The 18,521-nt window shown below is 52.8% G+C and overlaps 2 protein-coding genes across 6 annotated transcripts in view; one reads left to right on the plus strand and one right to left on the minus strand.

The window, feature by feature from the left end:
- Positions 1–6,446: 6,446 nt before the first annotated feature.
- On the minus strand, positions 6,447–16,139 carry POLL (DNA polymerase lambda). Of its 4 annotated transcripts, none has more exons than XM_003922277.3 (9): positions 16,085–16,127; positions 15,093–15,253; positions 13,403–13,697; positions 12,857–13,019; positions 12,139–12,456; positions 11,064–11,237; positions 10,357–10,485; positions 7,853–8,021; positions 6,447–7,362 (listed from the first exon to the last, which is right to left on the minus strand). In XM_003922277.3, exons 2-9 carry the CDS (start codon positions 15,205–15,207, stop codon positions 6,998–7,000), a joined length of 1,728 nt encoding a protein of 575 aa, XP_003922326.2. In that variant the 5' UTR covers positions 15,208–15,253; positions 16,085–16,127; the 3' UTR covers positions 6,447–6,997. The 4 variants fall into 4 exon arrangements, with proteins under 4 accessions (XP_003922326.2, XP_074238880.1, XP_074238882.1 ...); XM_074382779.1 differs by lacking the exon at positions 16,085–16,127 and adding an exon at positions 16,008–16,077; XM_074382781.1 differs by lacking the exons at positions 15,093–15,253; positions 16,085–16,127 and having other exon boundaries at positions 13,407–13,531.
- Positions 16,140–16,169: 30 nt separating this feature from the next.
- The window catches only part of DPCD (deleted in primary ciliary dyskinesia homolog (mouse)), a 39,901-nt gene continuing 37,549 nt past the window's right edge, over positions 16,170–18,521 (plus strand). For both annotated transcript variants that reach the window (XM_074382782.1, XM_003922274.4), the window contains exon 1: positions 16,170–16,283. In XM_074382782.1, the coding sequence (XP_074238883.1) occupies positions 16,220–16,283 (64 nt within the window). In that variant the 5' untranslated portion in view covers positions 16,170–16,219. The remainder of the gene's footprint in view (positions 16,284–18,521) is intronic.

Below are 18,521 nucleotides of genomic sequence, written 5' to 3' on the forward strand. Positions count from 1 at the left end.
TCAGTTACTGTCATGGGGGTGGCATTAGGATAGAGCACCCCGACCTCTCCCAACTTCATCCCCTGCCCCCTCCTAGGAGCGTCCTAAAACACCCTTCCCCTAGGCTTTGTGGGTCTGTTTCCTACTGTTGCATAACAAATTATCCCAAACTCTGCCCCTTAAACTAACATCCACTTAGGATCTCACAGTGCTATAGGTCAGCAGTCTGAACAGGCTCAGCTCGGTTCTCTACTTAGGGTTCCACAAGGCTGAAATCCAGGTGTGGCCAGCCTGGGCTCTTTGCTGTCGGCTCTGGGGAAGGCTGGTCCACATGCATTCTTGTTGCTGGTGGAATTCAGTTCCTTGTAGCTATAGGACTGTTTCCCTGCTGGCTGTCCTGGGGCTGCTTTTCAAGGAACCTCTCTGGCCCTTCTCATGCTTCAAATCTGACTGCCCTTCTGCTACCATCCAGACGAAGCTCTGTGCTTTTAAGAGGTTCATGTGATTAGACTAGGTCCTTTTGCCATATAATGTGACATGACCACAGGAGTTACACCTCATCACAGTACTACCCACACTGAAAAGGGAGATAATCCAAAGGCAAGATAACTAGGGGTCATCATTTGAATCCTGCCCGCCATGCCCAGCCTCTGGGGTAGGGTGGAAGCCTCCCTTACTCCTAGGTCCAGCCCTCCTGACCTGAGAGACCTGGAACCAGGGCATCTTCCATCTCTGGGCCTCAGTTTCCTCTTTTATAAATGGGGTAAGGGGGCTGGATGGCATCTAAAATTCCTCCCAGGTCCCACATACTAATTGTGACAAAGGGGATGGGGAATTCAGATCCCTTCGACTGGGGGCCCCACTGACCAGGGAATAGCAGGACTGTGCTGCCCTCCAGCAGCACCCCCATCCCAACCTCCCACAGGGCCTTGCTAGGGACAGCAGTATGGATGACAGCCACACAGCACAGCAAAGGTGCCAGCATAAGGTGGCCAGCTCCCCCACTGAGCTGAGCTGTGGGCAAGTGGAGAGGCTGCTTCTGTAGCCTGAGACCACAGTGCCTTTAAGGTCCCACAGACGGTGACAGGTCCATTACAGAGTCTGCACAGGGCAAGGTGGGCTGAATCTACCTGGGGGCAGGGTGGGGCAACAACCCATGTTGGGTGGGCACCAACCCTTCCCCTACCTCTTCACTCAAGCTGGCTTTCAGACCCTCTCCCAGATCCATCTTGTCTGTCTCCAAAAGGGCCTTCTCAGGCTCTTTCTGCCCCTACCACCCGGCCCTAGCTGGGCAGGGGGCGTTGACCTCAGCATCCCAGGCCCTTTGAGAGCCCCAATCATCCAGCCCCACCTGCTTCACTTCCCATCTTTCTCCCAGGCCTCTCCTACCCTCCCCAGGTGCAGCTTTCAGTTCTGCACACAAGCTTCTCTTCAGGGGTCCCCATTCCCCCGGGCTCCCACCAAGGCCTGGCAGAGGGGCTGGAAGGAGACCCTCCCCAACTCCATCCAAGCGCGGGAGCTGGGTAAGAGGTGGGGAGATGAATATTAATTTATCATGATTAGGCAAATCCGGCAGGGAGAGCCGATTCTGGCAGAGGAGGCTAAAAAGATGAATTTCAGCAATAAAATTAAATAAGGAGGGACGAGCAGCCCCTCCTCCCTCCTGCTTTGCTGATCTCTCTCTTTCTTACAATTTATGAGGCCAATTATGAAGATGAGGTTGGAAGTTCCTGGAACTTCACTAAATGCAAACGGCGGTCCCTGCTGTTCCCATCAAATTAATTAACCGCGAGCTATTGATGGCCGCTCAAGGCTGACACAGGCGGCCCACCCTGCGGCCTCCTCCATGGACACGAGGACATAGAGTCCAGGGACCAGCCAGGGCTCCACCGCCATCTGCAGAGGGACTCCAGGACTACTGGGAACTTCCAGGGACCCCCACCTCCCTCACCCAAGGCCCTGCCTGAGCCCTTAACTACACAGGGCCTACCCAGAGACCTAAACAGACAGGGACACACGGACACATGCCCATGGTTTTGCATACACGTACGCAGATACAAGATGATGACCAGGCAGCACACAAATGCAGGGGCCGGAAATGTGTGTTAGACACACACATGCCCCACAGTGGAACATGAACACACATACACAGGGGCACTACACACACAGCGACAAATGAGTTGAGGGAACCAGAGCAGGGGCCAGGAAGTGCGCTGTGTCTGGGGCTCTGCGCCTGCTCAGTCAGGGCTAGGCTGAGTCCAGCAGGGCAAACGCACCACCGTTGAAGAGGCTCCATTCAAGCAGTGGGCAGCAGCCTGCCTTCCCTGGCGTCCCTACTGCCCTCCAGGGGCAACCTCGGGCCCCCCCACCACCATGGTTCCTCAGCCCCTGGGGCCTCTCTTCATCTCTGAACCTTGGGCCTTCTTCAGGGATGTTCCCTGCAGTGTGGGGACCAGGGCTTGCTGAGCCACCCCAGTAGGACGAGGAGGCTGAGGCCAGGCCCAGAACCTCAGACCAGTTTGGGGCTTCATCCCTGAGGACTCCCCAGTTCCAGAGCTCAGAAGGACTACCCAGTGGCTCAAGGGCTCTGGAAAACTAAGGGCAGAACAGACATAGAGCGAGAGACCCCTGGGGCTGAGCCCATTGAGACCAGCCTGGGCAACATGGCAAAACCCCATCTCTACAAAAAAATACAAAAGTTAGCCAGGCATGGCCAGGCATGGTGGTGCTGCAAGCCTGGCAGCAGATGCCCTAACAGCAGTAACTTGCACAGGTGGTTGCTCCCTAAGGTAACAGGGGAGGGCCTGGAAAGGGGCGCCCCCATTGTGGAAGTGAGGCCCAAGTCTTCTCCAAGCCACAGTCCTCCATCCTGGCAAGAGGCAGCCCATTCCATTTAAGGCAAGAGTAATTCCGTAATTCTCCTGGAGAAGCAAGACAATGGGCCTGGGTTTGCCATTCCCAGCCACTGGAATTATAGGATAGGACATAGCTGGGCTTACCCGCCTTTGCCCACTCCAGGTGCTGCCTGGGAGGTCCCTGCCCCGTGCCCACACCTGCCCTGTGAGCAGCCAGAGCCCAGGAGGAAAGGCAGGGGCCTGTCTTGCTCCCATCTTAGTGCAAGTCTAAGGTCAAGACGGATGTCGCCACCCCAGGCTCTGGGAAAAGATGAAGCTCTGAGCTTGGTACAGGTGGGCAGAGCAGCCCAGGGAGGATGTGCACCTTGCACAGTGTCAGACACTGAAATTAGAGAGGCTCAGACTGAGCATGTGGTGGCCAGAGAGTGAGTGGGGCCGAGGGTTCATGTGAGGCTGACACCCCCACACAATTCAGAGGATGCCCTCCACCTCATGCAGGGCCGGCCCATGCTTGCTATCCCTCTGCCCTCTTTGTACAGGGAGAGCCCAACACAAACTCGGTCTATTGGGTTTCTGTAGTCACAGTAACAAATTATACCAACTTACTGGCTTAAACAACACGAAGTCATTATCTCACAATTCTACCAGCTCAAAATCCAACAGGTCTCCCTGAGATCAAGCCAGGCAGCAGCAGGGCTGTGATCCTTCTGGAGACTCTAGAACAGAAGCTGTTCCCTGCCTTCCCTGACTCCTAGAGGCTGCTCACACTCGGCTGGAGATGTTTCCCCATCTTCAAAGCCAGGAACGTCACCTCTCTGACCGTTCCTCATCAAGTCTCTCTTGTATTGTAGCTTTTTTTTTTTTTTTTTTTTTTTTAGATGGGGTCTCACTCTGTTGCCCAGGCTGGAATGCAGTAGTGCAATCTCAGCTCACTGCAAGTTCTGAAACCTCTGCCTCCCAGGCTCAGGTGATCCTCCCACCTCTGCATCCCAAGTAGCTGGGATTACAGGCAGGCACCACCATGCCTGGCCACACCCTGTCACACCTGGCTAACTTTTTTATTTTTTTGTAGAGATGGGGTTTTGCCATGTTGCCAAGGCTGGTCTCAAACTCCTGGGCTCAAGTGATTAGCCCGCCTTGGCCTCCCAAAGTGCTGGGATTCCAGGTCTGAGCCACCACACCCAGCCATGACTGTAGCTCTTAAGAACTCATGTTTAGCTGGGTACAGTGGCTCACGCCTGTAGTCCCAGCATTTTGGGAGGCTGAGGCAGGTGGATCATGAGGTCAAGAGTTCAAGACCAGACTGGCCAACAGAGTGAAACCCCATCTCTACTAAAAATATAAAAAAGTTAGCCGGTCATGGTGGCGCATGTCTGTAGTTCCCCCCGCCTAAAAAAAAAACTCATGTTTACATTGGGCCCACAGGACTACCCAGGATAATCACTTCGCCTCAAAATGCTTAAGCTCCATTATATCCACAAAGTCCCTCTAGCCAACTAAGGTGACATATTCACAGGTTCTAGGGATTAAGACATCTTCAGGGGACCATTATTCTGCCTGCCACACATATGGCCTGTCCAAAGACAACCCTGGCTCAAGGACAGAGTGACAAGGAACTGGGGTGAAGCAGGGAGGTTTGTGGGGTCCCTCTCCGCCTACCCTGGGCCAGGTGGTGACTGCGTAGTGTGTGGTGCTCAGCTGCTGGATAGGACCCCAGTTCCCACCAGGGCCCTGAAAAGGAGTTTCCTTGAATGGCAGGATGGGGGACTGGGCTGAAAGCCTGCCCGAGAACCAGGTTCAGGGCAAAAGTGCCTGGGAACCCCCAATACTCACATTCCTTTCTTTCTTGGTCTCAGAGAACCTCATTTCACCCTCAAACTGGACAGCCTTTCTCAAGACTCAGAAATGCCTCTATCGGCTACTCTGCCTCAGTGGCTCTTCTGGGCTTCTGTGTCAACCAAAGGGACACCCAGTATGGGTCACTGGAGGTGAGGCATGCTCCACCTTTATCCTATGACTTTCTGTTGCCCTGGCCAGGAGGTGGGACCAGGAGTCTGCATGGTTTCAAGGCAATCTCCGAATTCTTAGTCTTCCGGGGGAAGGAGTTAAGGCAGATGGAAGGGGTGTCCCGAATGGAGGTCTGATTCTGATTTCAGACAAATAAGTAAGCAGTATTCCTCCCTGCAGTGCTGGGACCTGTGTGTAGGAAGAGAACTTGGGCAAGCTATCCCACAGCCTGCTGCACACTGGTTCCCTCCACCCCTGGCACTGGAGGTCCTGTTTCTTGGGCCTAGAACAGGCTGGGGCAAAAGGAGAGAAGAAACTTTGGACCCAGACAACCCCAGTCTTTGGATTTCTGCTGACTCCAGCTCTTGCTGAGGACAGAAGCAGGCACTGGGACCAGTCCAGAGAGGGACCAAATGCAGCCTTTACACCTGTGGGCACAGGGCTTTCCCCAGCCCCTCTCCTGTCTACCCAGGACAGGAGTCTGCAGTAGCCATGTGGCTCCCACATGTGGCTCTTGGCAGCCATGTGTCCCCAGGAGTAGACGCTCTCGGGGGAGAGGCTCACCCTTCAGAAGGCTTCTGGGCTTTGGATTGGCCATTTCCTGGGCTGGTGCTGAGCTGCAAAAGGGTCCTCCAAGTCCTGTGGACTTCTGATTCCTTTCCCCACATGACTGGTGCTGGGAAGGTCCCCTGACTTATCAACTTCAGGGGTCTGAGCTTGAGTTGGGGGCCTGCTCCCAGGCTGCTAGGATCCCATGACTGAGACCAGGTGGACAAAGGCTGGCTCCGGGACTCTGCAAGTTACCAACAGAGATGTAGCCCACCCAGCATTCTCAAGGTGGGATCCCCCTCTGGAGCCGAAGCTGCCCTCATGCATCACCTCCTAACTGCTGGCACGGGGCCTCTCCAGGCTCCTCATTCCTCCTCCAATACAGCCTCCTTCTGACTCTGTGCCCACTCCTCCTCATAACTGGGCTGCCTGAAGCTCCTTCCATGTCCCCGCTTCCCCACCAACTCTCCCTGCCTTGTGAGGCCCAGCCTCAGGAAGCCGTCCTGTGCTCCCCAGCGGGACCTGCTCCTGTCTGCTCTATTAAACCAAGCTCTGTAGCTCAGCTTCCAGCCCTCCACCAGCCCAACCTGCTCCTGACTTCCAGCACAAGTGTCCTCTGAAAGTGGTCCTTCATTGTCCCCAAACAGAGCCTGCTGACTCCTCTGAGGCAATTTCCCTGCCAGCCTGCCTCTCCATCCTTTGGGAAGCCTTCCCTGACCGCCCATCCCTGTCTGTGTACACAGGTCACCATTTAGTTATTCCTAATGGTTTCCTGAGTCTTGTCACTTTTGCTCATGTCCCCTGAAAGCCTGGTCTAAGGCAGGGCCTGCAGAAGATGCTGATGGCTAGATAGGCACTCCTGGTACCTGACTCCGTGATTCTCCCTGGTCACAGCACTGCTGTTTTGCTGTGAGTTTAGGAGCTGACACAGGCCAAGCCTGTCTGGAGGGCAGTTACCACAGCCTTTCTGGGCGCTTCCTTTCAGTTCCCATCCTGTCCCTGCCTGGGTGGAAGAAGGCAGGAAGAGGCTGCTGCAGCTCATAGACATCAGACAGGTTCAATGCTAAATGCACTTTACTGGGCCCCTGGGCCTTCCAACACTGTCCCCACTGAGCCTGGGGCACCCCCTTTCCAGTACCACCAGCTACGCTGCCCAGAAAGCGGGGTGAGTAGAGGGAACACGTGTGGAATAGCTGTCCTGCTGTAGGGGGTCCTGGATAGTGCCAACAGCATGGCCACTTCCCTCCCCTGCAGCTTCTGGCCCTACCCAGCAGCTCGACCTTTCCATAGCAGGGAGAGGGGATACCTGGGGCTTCAAACCAGCCACCAGCTCCTGCTTAAAATGGGACAAGGGGCTACTTTCAAAATTCTATGAGGGCAGTGGAGAGGTAGAAGGGACGGGAGCCAGCTCCTGCCTGGGAGAGGGCAAGGCAGAACCTGGGAGCCAGGCTGGCTCTTGCCTTCAGGCCCAGAGCCCTGGGCCCAGCTCCCTGAGGAAGCTGGTGTTTGGAGCAGCAAGGTTCGGCCAGCTGAGGCTGGAGGGAGTACTGATGGCCAGGAGGGGCAGCCAGTCCAACCCGGCTGTCCTCAGCACCCCCAGTGAGGGGTCACCAGTCCCGCTCGGCAGGTTCTCGGTAGGGGAGGCCTAAGAGCCTGAAGACATCCTTCTCAGTGGGAGTAGGCAGCACTCGGCCAGGCCCCACCTTGCAGCCTTGGGGGTTCCGGACCACAGCAGTGCTGAGGGCATGTTCTGACAGACTCATGCCTTTGGTCTTGGCCAGGGCCCGCATGGAGCGGTTGAAGTGTGCAGAGCCGGTGAAGTAGAGCAGGGCACAGGCAAACTCACTGTAGGGTACCACGATGATGTCCAGGCGCCGGTGCCGCCGCCCTGGCCCGGGGAGCCGGCACACCCCCAAGTACTTCTGTTGCTGACCATTCTCCTCTTGGCTCACCAAGTCGTCTGTGAGGAACCCTGGCCCAACAGAGGGGACCACTGGGAGGGCAGGGAGCCAGACCTGGGCCATCCCAGCCTCCCAGGTCTCTCCTGATCTCTAAGCTGGGGCTTGCCCAGGCATTAGCTGGGGTCACTACCCTCTCTGGGCCCTTCTCCTTTTCTATAAAACATGGATAGTAATTCCCATCTCCCCCCATAGTGTCATGGAGAGATCAGATGAGACCCTCGGCCTTTAGGGCTCACTGAGCACCTCCACATAGGTGTGGCAGGGAGATCAAATGAGATCCTCGGCCTGCAGCGTTCACTGAGCACCTCCACAAAGGTATGGCAGGGCTGCGTCATCCCTCCCTTGAGAGGATCCCAGCCCCGACAGAGAGGCGGGATGCTGGCAGGGCACTGTTCCCCTGCTTCCTGCCTCAGGACTGAAACTGTGAGGTTCTCCCTCTCAGGGGCCCCCAGGCCTGTGCTGCCCTCCATCAACCTGCTCACCCAGAGATAGAGCTAATACCTTGCTGCCGAAGGCTGTCAAGGAGGCGGCTGAAGATACCCTGGTGGGACCGGCCATCTGGGTGAGTGATGAGCACGTCAACATCACCACAGGTCACCTTTCCCCGTCGGTATGAGCCACATGCCACACAGAGCAGCCTGGGGTTAAAGGCCTGGGCTGCTTTCTGGACCTGGGAAAGAGAGCAATGACAGATGAGCAGCTTGGGAAGCTCCTCTCCTACCGCAGCACAAGGGCTTTCCCTAACTCGGGCCCACACCCTCAGCTTATGCCCATTCCCAGAGGCCTGCTGCCAGCCCTGGGTAATCGACCCTGAGGAGCTGCTGTTCTTTCCCTTCGCTAGGACAGAAAAGAAGCTCACTGTGCAGGAGGCAAGACTGAGGAGAGATGGGAGAAGGTGCCAGCTCTGCTTCTGAGAGTGGGCACTGAGCTTGCCCTGTGGAACTCTTTAAGGATAGGGAAACACAGGTTCTCTATGCCCCAGCCCACGTGCCCATTCTGTGAAACTCCACTTAGGACAAGGGGCCAGGTGCTGAAAGCCCTCAGACAGGTCTAGGCAGCCCCAGATATCTACTGATTTGGAGCTAGAGGTGGAATGTGTGAGCTGGGGCTTCAGGCCTGAGCAGGTGGCTGGCAGCATGGCCCAGGCCCAGGCCTGGGAGAAAGCGGAGCACAGAAATCCAGCTGCACCTGTGGGAAAGCAGAGGAAAGAAAGCAAAGAAGGGGCAGTTCTGAACCCACACCACATCCTTTCTTGGTGGGGAGGGAGCTGAGACAGCAACTGTCAGCTGAAGGATTGCCCCTCTCAGAGGAAAAATAAACTTCCACCCCTGAGACACTGAAGTTCTTTCATATGCAGATGACCTCCCGCCTCCACCCCAGGACACTGAGAATTCTGGGGCCTGATACCTCAAGTCTCGTGACAGGAGGGCTCTGCTAATCCCCATACTCCCTTCTTGCGCCTCCCAAGAGAATGGAAGGAGGAGGTCCACATGAGTAATCCCATCAAAACTCCTATGGCTGGAGCCCTGACATAGGGGCATGGGAGGCCAGGTGGGAAGCCTCTTTTGTTCCAACAGGCTGGGGACTGACTGCAGCATTCTCCATGCCCGGACACCATGGCTGAGTGACACCATGGCTGAGTGACGGGGTCATCACTAGCACCAAGACCTGGTGATGGGCAGACAAAGAGGCCTGTCCATCCATCTCACACCGGCCTCACAGCCCTGTGGCCTGGAATGGAGCTGGAGGCTGATTTCGACCAAACTGGGCCAGTCCCCATGGGATCCCACTCTATCAGTATCCCCGACAAAAGTGAGCAACTCTGCCTCTCACAAGCAGCTCCTAATCCTAATGCCCACTGAACAAATGACACGCCAAGCCCTAAATGCAGTATAGTCTGTCTCTCACCTAGGTTTCAGATGAACCTAATCACTAACCCAACTCTAAACCAAACCTTATGTCTTGGACAACTACAAAACTTAAAAGCAACCAGCATTAAGAAAATCCTATGCCTAACGAAAGCCTAACTTTAACTCAATCTTCTTTTTTTTTTGAGACAGAGTCAGAGAACAGGGTAGGGAACTCTGAGAACCCTGTTGCCCAGGCTAGAGTGTAGTGGCACGATCTTGGCGCACTGCAACCTCTGCCTCCCAGGTTCAAACAAATCTCCCACCTCGGCCTCCCAAGTAACTGGGATTATAGGCATGAGCCACAGCACCCGGCTAACTTTTTGTATTTTCAGTAGAGATGAGGTTTTGCCATGTTGGCCAGGCTGGAAATTTTTGTATGTTTTAGAGGGACAGGGTTTCACCATGTTGGCCAGGCTGGTCTCGAATTCCTGAGCTCATGACCCACCCGTCCTGGCCTCTCCCAAAGTGCTGGGATTAAAGGCATGAGCCACGGCGCCTGGTCTTAACTCGATCTTGATGGAGCTTTCTTCCAGCCACAAACCGAATCCTACTGGCACTGTGCTCCTACACCAACTCTGCCCCAAATCCTGAGCCGGCCTCGGGTGGTCCATACATCCGGGAAAAACAAAAACCTTTGCACATTTGTGCATTCTGGGGAGAAAACAGCCCACAGTTTTCATCAGGTTCTCAAGAAGTTGGTGAAATAAAAATAAAATAAAATTTAAAAACATTAAAAACCTCTGTCCTGATCTACCCTAACCTCATGTAATACAGATATAATCCGCCTGTAATCTAACCCTAACATTAACCCAGTCCTAACACCAACCAGGCAAGAATCAAATCCAATCCTAATAGGTCTGACTTCCGAGAACTAGAATCCAGAAGGCTGATGTTACAGCTCTTTCCTCCCAAAGCCACCAACCCCCCTGCCTCTGGGCCTGGAGCTTCAGTTTCAACTTGCTCTCTCCTCAACCTCTGGTGACCCAGTTTCCTCTGCCTGCTTGCTCCCCAGCTGAGGAGTCAGGGGTTCTTGGCTTTGACCCAAGACCTTACAGCAGGACCTGGCTGTCCTCACTGCTCTGGGACACTGCTTACTGTCTGCTCGATCTCTGCAGCCTCCTCTCTGGGCATGCGTTCCAGGAAGTCATTGTAATGCTTCAGGCCAATGGCCTGCTGGGTCGTCAGGGAGGCCTGGCTGCGGATTTCTTCCAGACTTCGGAAGCCCTGGAAAAAAGCAGCCAGATGGGAGGATGTGAGGCTCCAAGACCAATGAAGAGGTATGAGTGAGCACACACGAGGCTTCTATTGCCCCGGACTAGGGAAGGCTAGGGGCAGGACTGTCCTAGGGGTGGTTGGGTCTATACTCAGCAGGACTTGGGAAAGGCAGGGGGTATGGAAAACATGCCATAATCCAGCCTTGCCACTATCCTAAAATACTGGTTCACGATTCCATCAGTCTGAGGATGGGCCTGGGCATCTTCGTCATCACCAAGCTCCCCTGGTGATTGTGAGTAGAGCCAGGATTGGGAACCACTGCTCTAGACATGCAGTGTCAAGACCTCGCCTCCTTAGGAAGGCCCTTGCTGGTCTGGGGAGACAGAGAAACATACTTCTTGTCTCTGCTTACTCATTCTTAAGGATATCAAGCAACAAGGCTGCTCTGGGAGCTAAGGGGTCTATATGAGTCCTGGTTTCCTCGAAAAAATGGTCTCCCTATACTGTGGGTGCATTCCCATCAGAGAAAAGGGTAGAGAACTCTGAGACACAGCAAAACTGAAGTAGGGGCTGGGCTAGCGTGTGACCTGTTGGTACCACATCTGGGCAGTCTTGCTTCCAGCTCCCCAGATGTTGGAGAAGAGCTCCAAGACAGGCACGCTCTCACTGATATGGTCCAGCTTCCGCAGATGCCCGCTCTCCAGGATCTCCACGACTTTCTCAGCCATCCGCTTCCCAATTCCAGGGATACTGCAGGCCTCCTAGAGGAGGAGGCAGAGGCAAGAAAGAAGAGTGAGGAGATGGAGGAGGTAGAGCCAGTGGAAAGGAAGCTGACTTCTCTAGCAGATGCTAGCAGAAAAGCCAGCCTGGCTGCCTGGCAACTGTGTGTCTGTGTAAAGCTTGGGTTGTAGATAAAGATGAGAATTTTGGATAGAATGAGGGCTGGATAATTTGTCTTTTGGAGATCAGCAGTAAGAAGTAAAAAATAATGATGATATTAGTCACCACCACCGCCACCATCATCATCATCATCTTTCCAACAGCAAGAGCTAACATTTAGTGAGGGCTTACTGTATGTCAGGCCCTGTGGTACATGTTCCATCTCATTGAATAGTAGCCCCTTTTTACTAATGAGAAAACTGATGCTCTGAGAGTTTAAGTAACTTGACTAGAGTCACACAGTGAGTGACAGGAACCAGAATTCAAACCCTGGTCTGTTAGGCTTAAGAGTCTAAACTTCTTTTTAAAAACCTTTTAGACTGGGCACAGTGGTTCATGTCTGTAATCCCAGCACTTTGCAGGGCTGAGGAAGGTGGATCACTGGAGCCCAGGTGTTTGAGACCAGCCTGGGTAACATGGCGAAACCCCATCTCTACTAAATAAATAAACAAAAAGAAAATTAAAAAACTTATTATGTTAAAAAATTCAAAAGTAGAAGGATCAGTTTAACACACCCCCAAGTACCCATCTCCCAGCTTCAACAACTATCAAGATTTTGCCAATCTGCTTTCATCAATTTTCCTTTTAGAAAAAAAAGGAAGTGCAAGTCCTATAATAAAATCTTCACCATTGTACCAGAACCCCACCGGTGACTGGCAGCGCCTTCACTAACCCCTGGCTAGTAAAGAAAAGACCCCTCTTCCCACCCCAGCCCCTGGGTACCTGGTACGAGGTGACAGGCTTGTGGAAGCTCTTGAGGGCATTGATGGCCTTGGCATAGCCCAGGGCCCTCCACTTGTCCCCCTGGACACTGTAGGCTTTGGCCAGAACTTCCAGCTTCTCTGTGATATGGAGGTTGTGGTTGGTCACCTTCTGGCTTGAGGGGTGTGCACAGACCCACTTATCCAGGACCTCAGGGGCTAGGCGAGGCTCACAGTCTCCCTCAATGGAGGTGGGGTAGTGGCCACTGATGAGGGCTTCCAGATCAGCTGCGCTAACCTGGGTTTCTTCCCCATCACTGGTTTCATCATCAGAGATGGGCTTGGGGCAGAGAAGGAAAGGAAACAATAAATTCTTATTCTCCAGGAGAAGGGATCCTTGAAGGTGGGGGTCATGGGGTCATCTTCTTTGTCAGGGCGAGGGTCTTCTAGTCAGACCTAAGAATGGGGCAGGCCTTCTGCATCAGACTTGGATCTCCTTGAGTGTGGGGCCACACTCCCTTAAGCTCTCCACAGTGCCTAGCCCTAGGATCCCCAATGGTGTGTGGTAGATGCGGCCTAGATGAATGCGGCAGTGCTGAGTGTTAGGAAGAGCTAAGTGGCTTCACAATAGCACTCCTCTCTCAGGGGCCTGGGACTTCCTGAACAGCCATCAGGCCCTCCCCATTTCTGTGATCTGCTTCCTAGGGGAAGGGACCTCTGAGGGATGGGAGGCTCCTGACCTGGGCTTGGGTGTTTGGTGCCTCTTTTGCCTTTTGGGGAGGGGAGAGAGGTCTGGTGGGAGAAGGAGGAGGAAAAAGCACTGTCTGAAGCAGGGCCTCATGGGTGCCAGAAGGAATAGAAGAATCCGGCTCTGTCTTGCTGGGCTGTGGCTGGTCCAAGTACCTATGGGGATGGTGATAGGTGGTTAAGACACCAAAGGTCTCACCCTATATCTGTCCCCAGTCTTTCTGCACTCCAAAAGACTTGGTTTCCCAGTGTGTCCAATTAAAACAATGAGTTTTTTGAGGTGTTCGGGATTTCTTTTGAGACAGGGTCTTGCTCTGTCACCCAGGGTGGAGTGAGGTGTTGCAATCAAGGCTCAGTGCAGTCCCAACCTCCCGGGCTCAATCAGTCCTCCCACCCTAGCCTCTTGTAGCTGGGACTACAGGCACACACTACCATGCCTGGCTAACTTTTAAATTAATGGTAGTTATTTTTAATAATTTAAGAAGAGAGCTCAAGATGCTACTAGAAAACATTTGAAAAAAAGACTGGGATCAGCCCACCTACAAGGGATGAAGATGCTGAATCCAGCTACATCCACGAGCCTCCTCTCCTGAAGGCACAAGCTCAGCCAGGCTGACTTCACCAGCTGAGCACCCTGGGGAAGCTGGGGTAAGCCGAGAAGGCGGAGGGCCCGCTCATAGTCCATGCCATCATCCACCACAATGTGAGTGACACCTGGGGCCTGGGCAGGGCATAGCTGGCCACCATGCTGGACAATCTGCTTCTCAAAGAGTTCTGCCCGGGCTCGTCCAATGCCAGTGCGTACAACATGGGCCCGAAGGGAGCTCAGCCACTCTGTGGAAGGAACATCCAGATGACTACTGTTGTAACATTTTTATTTTTATCTGCCACCCCCTGGCTACAACATAACTTCTAACATGATCTGAATGAAGTGTTTACAGTCCCCTACCCTGAAAATAAGCATTTCCCTTCCATCCAGTTTCCTTTCTACATATAGCAAATTTTCTCACAGGCCAGCACTTGAATGCAAGGGCCAAGAATTTTTTTCTTTTCTTTTTCTTTTTTTTTTTTGGAGATGGAGTCTCACTCTGTTGCCCAGGCTGGAGTGCAATGGCGTGACCTCAGCTCACTGCAACCTCCGCCTCCTGGGTTCAACTAATTCTCCTGCCTCAGCCTCCCGAGTAGCTGAGATTACAGGCAAGCACCACCATGCCTAACTAATTTTTGTATTTTTAGTAGAGATGGGGTTTCACCATGTTGGCCAGGGTGGTCTCAATCTCTTGACCTCATGATCTGCCCGCCTTAATCTCCCGAAGTATTGGGATTACAGGTGTGAGCCACCTCGCCGGCCCCGGACAAGGATAAATCCTGTTTCCTGGTGCAACCTAGAAGTATCTGGCACATTGTAAGTAAACTGTAAATATCTGTTGAATTAATGCCTCCTCCCTTCTTACTTTGTTTTGTTTTTGTTTTTTTTTTGAGACAGGCTCACTCTGTCGCCCAGGCAGGAGTGCAGTAGCATGATCTCAGCTCACTGCAACCTCCATCTCCCAGGTTCAAGCAATTCTCATGCCTCAGCCTCCCAAGTAGCTGGGGTTACAGGTGTGTACCACCATGCCTGGCTAATTTTTTGTATTTTTAGTAGAGACGGGATTTTGCCATGTTGCTCAGGCTGGTCTCGCGCTCCTGAGCTCAGGTGATCTGCCTGCCTCAGCCTCCCAAAGTGCTAGGATTACATGCATGAGCCACCACACCCCGCCTCCCTCCTTACTTTGAATCCCTTATCATTTATTCTTTCAACAAAGCACATATTTCTTGCCATTATATGTTTCTTGCCCTTACAGTCTGCCAGACCTGACAATCCTGTCCCCAAAGCCTCTGCCACTTATTTGTCAATTTGGCTGCAAAACAACTAACAACAAACCCGGGTAATGGAGGGGATTTTTGCCCAGTCCCCCAGGGTAAAAATTCTACTGGTCATTCCCTGAGGGTCCAGGGAGTCTTTTCTGATTAATAGAGGTCTTTGGGTAGAAAAGAAGATAACACAGCAAATGGCCTGTCCCAGACCCAGGACCAAGCTTAGTACAAAGCAGGTACAAACAGACCTGCAAGCCCTGGACAGGCAAAGTCAGCTCCAGTATCTGATTCTGGACATGAACAACGTAGGGCTGAAGCACATGAAGGCTGAGGGTCCAAGGGAACGAGGGTTCTGAGGGTGGGTTAGCTCACCTTCTGCTTCTTCTCCCTCTCCCCTCCTGGGAATCTTTGCAAGTACTTTTGATGATGCATCGGCATGAATTTTCTTCCGCTTGGGAAATGCCTTCAAGATACCCCTGGGATCCATTGAAGTATGGCTGGATCCCAGTCTATTAGAGGGTTGGTCAAGGCAGCTGTCAAGTGGAAATTCAGAATTTAGGCTCTCCAACCTATTTGCCTATGGAGGTAGGGTGTTTCCTGACCAGGCCTTGGGGATAGCAGCCCAGTTCGGGGAGGCAGTGGTGGTGGTGGGGGGCCTCCTCAAACCCTGTTAAACTTGACTGGTGTAGCCTAGCTTCACACTCCCCAGCCTTTCAAAGTATTAGTCTTTCGGAGTATTAGGGGAAACGAGAAGACTGGGACCATTGGGGGTACTTTTGAGGAGCAGGAAACACCACCATTCCTCAGTGGGGTTGCTCTAAAGATTCAGCACAGCTCTACTGCTGCAGCCCCCTTCCGAAGGGCTTTGCCAAAATGGGATACTGGGCTAGGGAATAGAGCTTTAGGAAGTGGAGCGGAGACTGGGGAGAACCTGCACCATAAACCCCACATAATATTTCTCTACCTTCAACACAGAGTTGCAGAGGAAAACCTAAGGAGTGGGACTTTCGGGGGTGAGTGGGAACGCCCTGCACCTGCCCTGGTCTCAGCCTCTCGGCAGGGGAGTGCTCAGCCCCACAGCTGCGGGGAGATGGGGCACGGCCGCAGCAGGTGTGGGACACCCTCCGGGATTGGAAGAGTCTCGGTATCGCAGCTGGGGGTGGAGAAGACCCGGGCAGGTGTGATGCACCCGCCGTGTACGCAGCTGGTGCAGGCCGGGGAATCCCAGCTCCGGGCTAGAGGAAAGCTGGAGCGCCCAACCCCGGCCCCAAGAGTCCCTCTCCAAACCCCGAAGTCGGTCCCCCGGTGGGTTCGACAACTGGCCAAGCTGATCACCCGCTGGCAGGCAGGAATAAACCACTTACCAGGAGAGCCAATGAGAGCGGGCGAAGGGGAAAAGGAGGGCAAATGGCCAGAATAGCTTCCGAGTCAGCCGGAAGTGACCCTCAGTGGAAAGGTTGCCATGGCAGCGGCCGGGCGCGCTGCTTTGCAGAAGAAAGATGGCGGTGACGGGATGGTTGGAGAGTCTGCGGACGGCCGAGAAGACTGCGCTGCTGCAGGATGGTAACTCGAGGGCCCCCGCAAGCTCCCTCGTTTTTTTACCCCAGGGTCCGCCCCACAGGAAAGGCCTCAGGGTCGGCAGAGCTGAAAGGGTCTCGGCGGTCAGCCGGGCCAGGTCCCTGCATTTGTAGATAAGGAGACTGAGGCTCAGAGATGAGGAGACTGAGGCTCAGAGATGACGTGACCGGAACACAGGTCTCCGGACACCGACTAGATTCCTCTACACCAGCTCGCTCTGCTTTGAGTTTGTTGCTAATAATTTATTTCGCATTCATTATCTCATTTGCTCCTCACCACTGTCCTGAGAGGCTAATTTTTCACCCCGTTTTACAGAAGAGGAAACAACTCCAAGAATGCTTTAGACTTTAGAGAGGAGAGAGGCCTGGGCTGTAGTTCCGACTCTGCCATTAATTTACCACGGGCTTTCCAGTCGGCCCTTTTATTTGTTTGGACCTCACTTTCCTCGTCTGTAAAATGAAGTGGATGGGCTACCACTGAGGCCCTTTCCAGCTGTAATATTTTTGTAAAGTGAACTTCCTTTTTTTTTTATTTTTTATTTTAAGACGGGTTTTCACCTTGTTGGTCAGTCTGGTCTTGAACTCCCGACTTCGGGTGATCCTCCTGCCTTGGCCTCCAAAGTGCTTGGATTACAGGCGTGAGCCACTACGCCCGGCCTAAACGGAACCTCTTAATGTTTTCCATGTCTTTAGCAGAGCTAGAGCAAGGACCAAGGGCTGTGCCTGGAAGAGGTGGGCACAGGGGCATGGATACCTAACTTTTTCCCACCCTAGGATTGGCCGATGTTGGCCCCCTGTGCACTTGGGTCTTTCTGAACCCACTGGGGAGCCAGGATGAATTGGGTCTGAAGTTCCTGAGGTTCTGAAGGTAACAGCAGGTGACTCACATTCACAGGTAGAGGCCAGTCAAGGCAGCCTAAAGTTTGTGGAAATTAAAATCATTTGCTCTTTCGTGCAACCTTTAGGAAGGCTTTTACTATGTGCCAAGCTCTAAACTTGAACTGAAAGAAAAAGATATGTTGTCCCAGGACTTAGAGTGGTTGGGAAAAACATGTATGCAAATAATAAGATGTGCTAAATAGAGGTTGTAATCTTGTATAAAATGGTAGGAAATAATGAAGGTGTAAATGACACCTCTTTGGAGAAAGACCCAACAGAAGTGATAATGTTTCTGGGTCCTAAACAATTAATAAGGCCAGGCACAGTGGCTCACGCCCATAATTCCAACACTCTGGGAGGCCGAGGCGGGCGCATCATTTGAGCTCAGGAGTTCGAGACCAGCCTGAGCAACATGGCTAAACTTTGTCTCTACAAAAAATACAAAAATTATGGCTGGGGGTGGTGGCTCATGCCTGCTATCCCAGCACTTTGGGAGGCCAAGGTGGTTGGATCACTTGAGGCCAGGAGTTCGGGACCGGCCTGGCCAACATGGTGAAACCCCGTCTCTACTAAAAATAAAAAAATTAGCCAGGCGTGGTGGTGTGTACCTGTAATTCCAGCTATTCCAGAGGCTAAAGCAGGAGAATCACATGAACCCAGGAGATGGAGGTTGCAGTGAGCTGAGATCACACCACTGCATTCCAGCCTGGGTAACAGAGTGAGTGAGACTCTGTCTCAAACAAAAAATAAAAATTAGATGGCTGTCATGGCACATGCCTGTAGTTCCAGCTACTTGTGGTGGCTGAGGCCAGAGGATCGCTTGAGCTGGGGAGGTAGATGCAGCAGTGAGCCACGATCATGCCACTGCACTCCAGCTTGGGCGACAGAGCGAGACCCTGTCTCAAAATACAGAAGGAAAGAAAAGAGAATTAATAGGTGTTTGCTGAGTGAAGAAGAGGATAGCTATTCAAGGAAGAATGACTCACATATAAAGGCCCATATGTGAAGGTGTGAAGGTACATGGATGATTACTAGAGGAATAACAAAACGTTTAGTGACGTTAAAGCAGTCACTCAGTCAGAACAAACCACCTATAACTATGTCAGATACTATTCTAGGTGCCAGGATAGAAGGGGGAATAAAAAAGATTCCTTTTCTTAAGCAGCAACAAGGGGAAGTTGTAGGAAATGAAGAGAGATTACTGATAAATTGGGACATATTGTGATAGATCTCTTATGCCTTGCTAAAGATTTAGGACATTTTTTTCATAGGGCAGTAGTTTTTTGTTTTTTGTTTTTTTGAGAGGGAGTTTCGCTCTTGTTGCCCAGGCTGGAGTGCAATGGCG

The sequence above is a fragment of the Saimiri boliviensis genome, chromosome 12, assembly GCF_048565385.1.
Source record: "Saimiri boliviensis isolate mSaiBol1 chromosome 12, mSaiBol1.pri, whole genome shotgun sequence".
Lineage (NCBI taxonomy): Eukaryota > Metazoa > Chordata > Mammalia > Primates > Cebidae > Saimiri > Saimiri boliviensis.

What these genes read in the sequence shown, in the direction of transcription:
- POLL (XM_003922277.3), bottom strand. Translation starts at nt 15,207, where the DNA reads ATGGATCCCAGGGGTATCTTGAAGGCATTTCCCAAGCGGAAGAAAATT. An exon ending in AGCATCTTCATCCCTTGTAG is followed by an intron (nt 13,020 to 13,402) that starts GTGGGCTGATCC and finishes CCATCCCCATAG; the next exon opens with GTACTTGGACCAGCCACAGC. An exon ending in CACCAAACACCCAAGCCCAG is followed by an intron (nt 12,457 to 12,856) that starts GTCAGGAGCCTC and finishes CTCTGCCCCAAG; the next exon opens with CCCATCTCTGATGATGAAAC.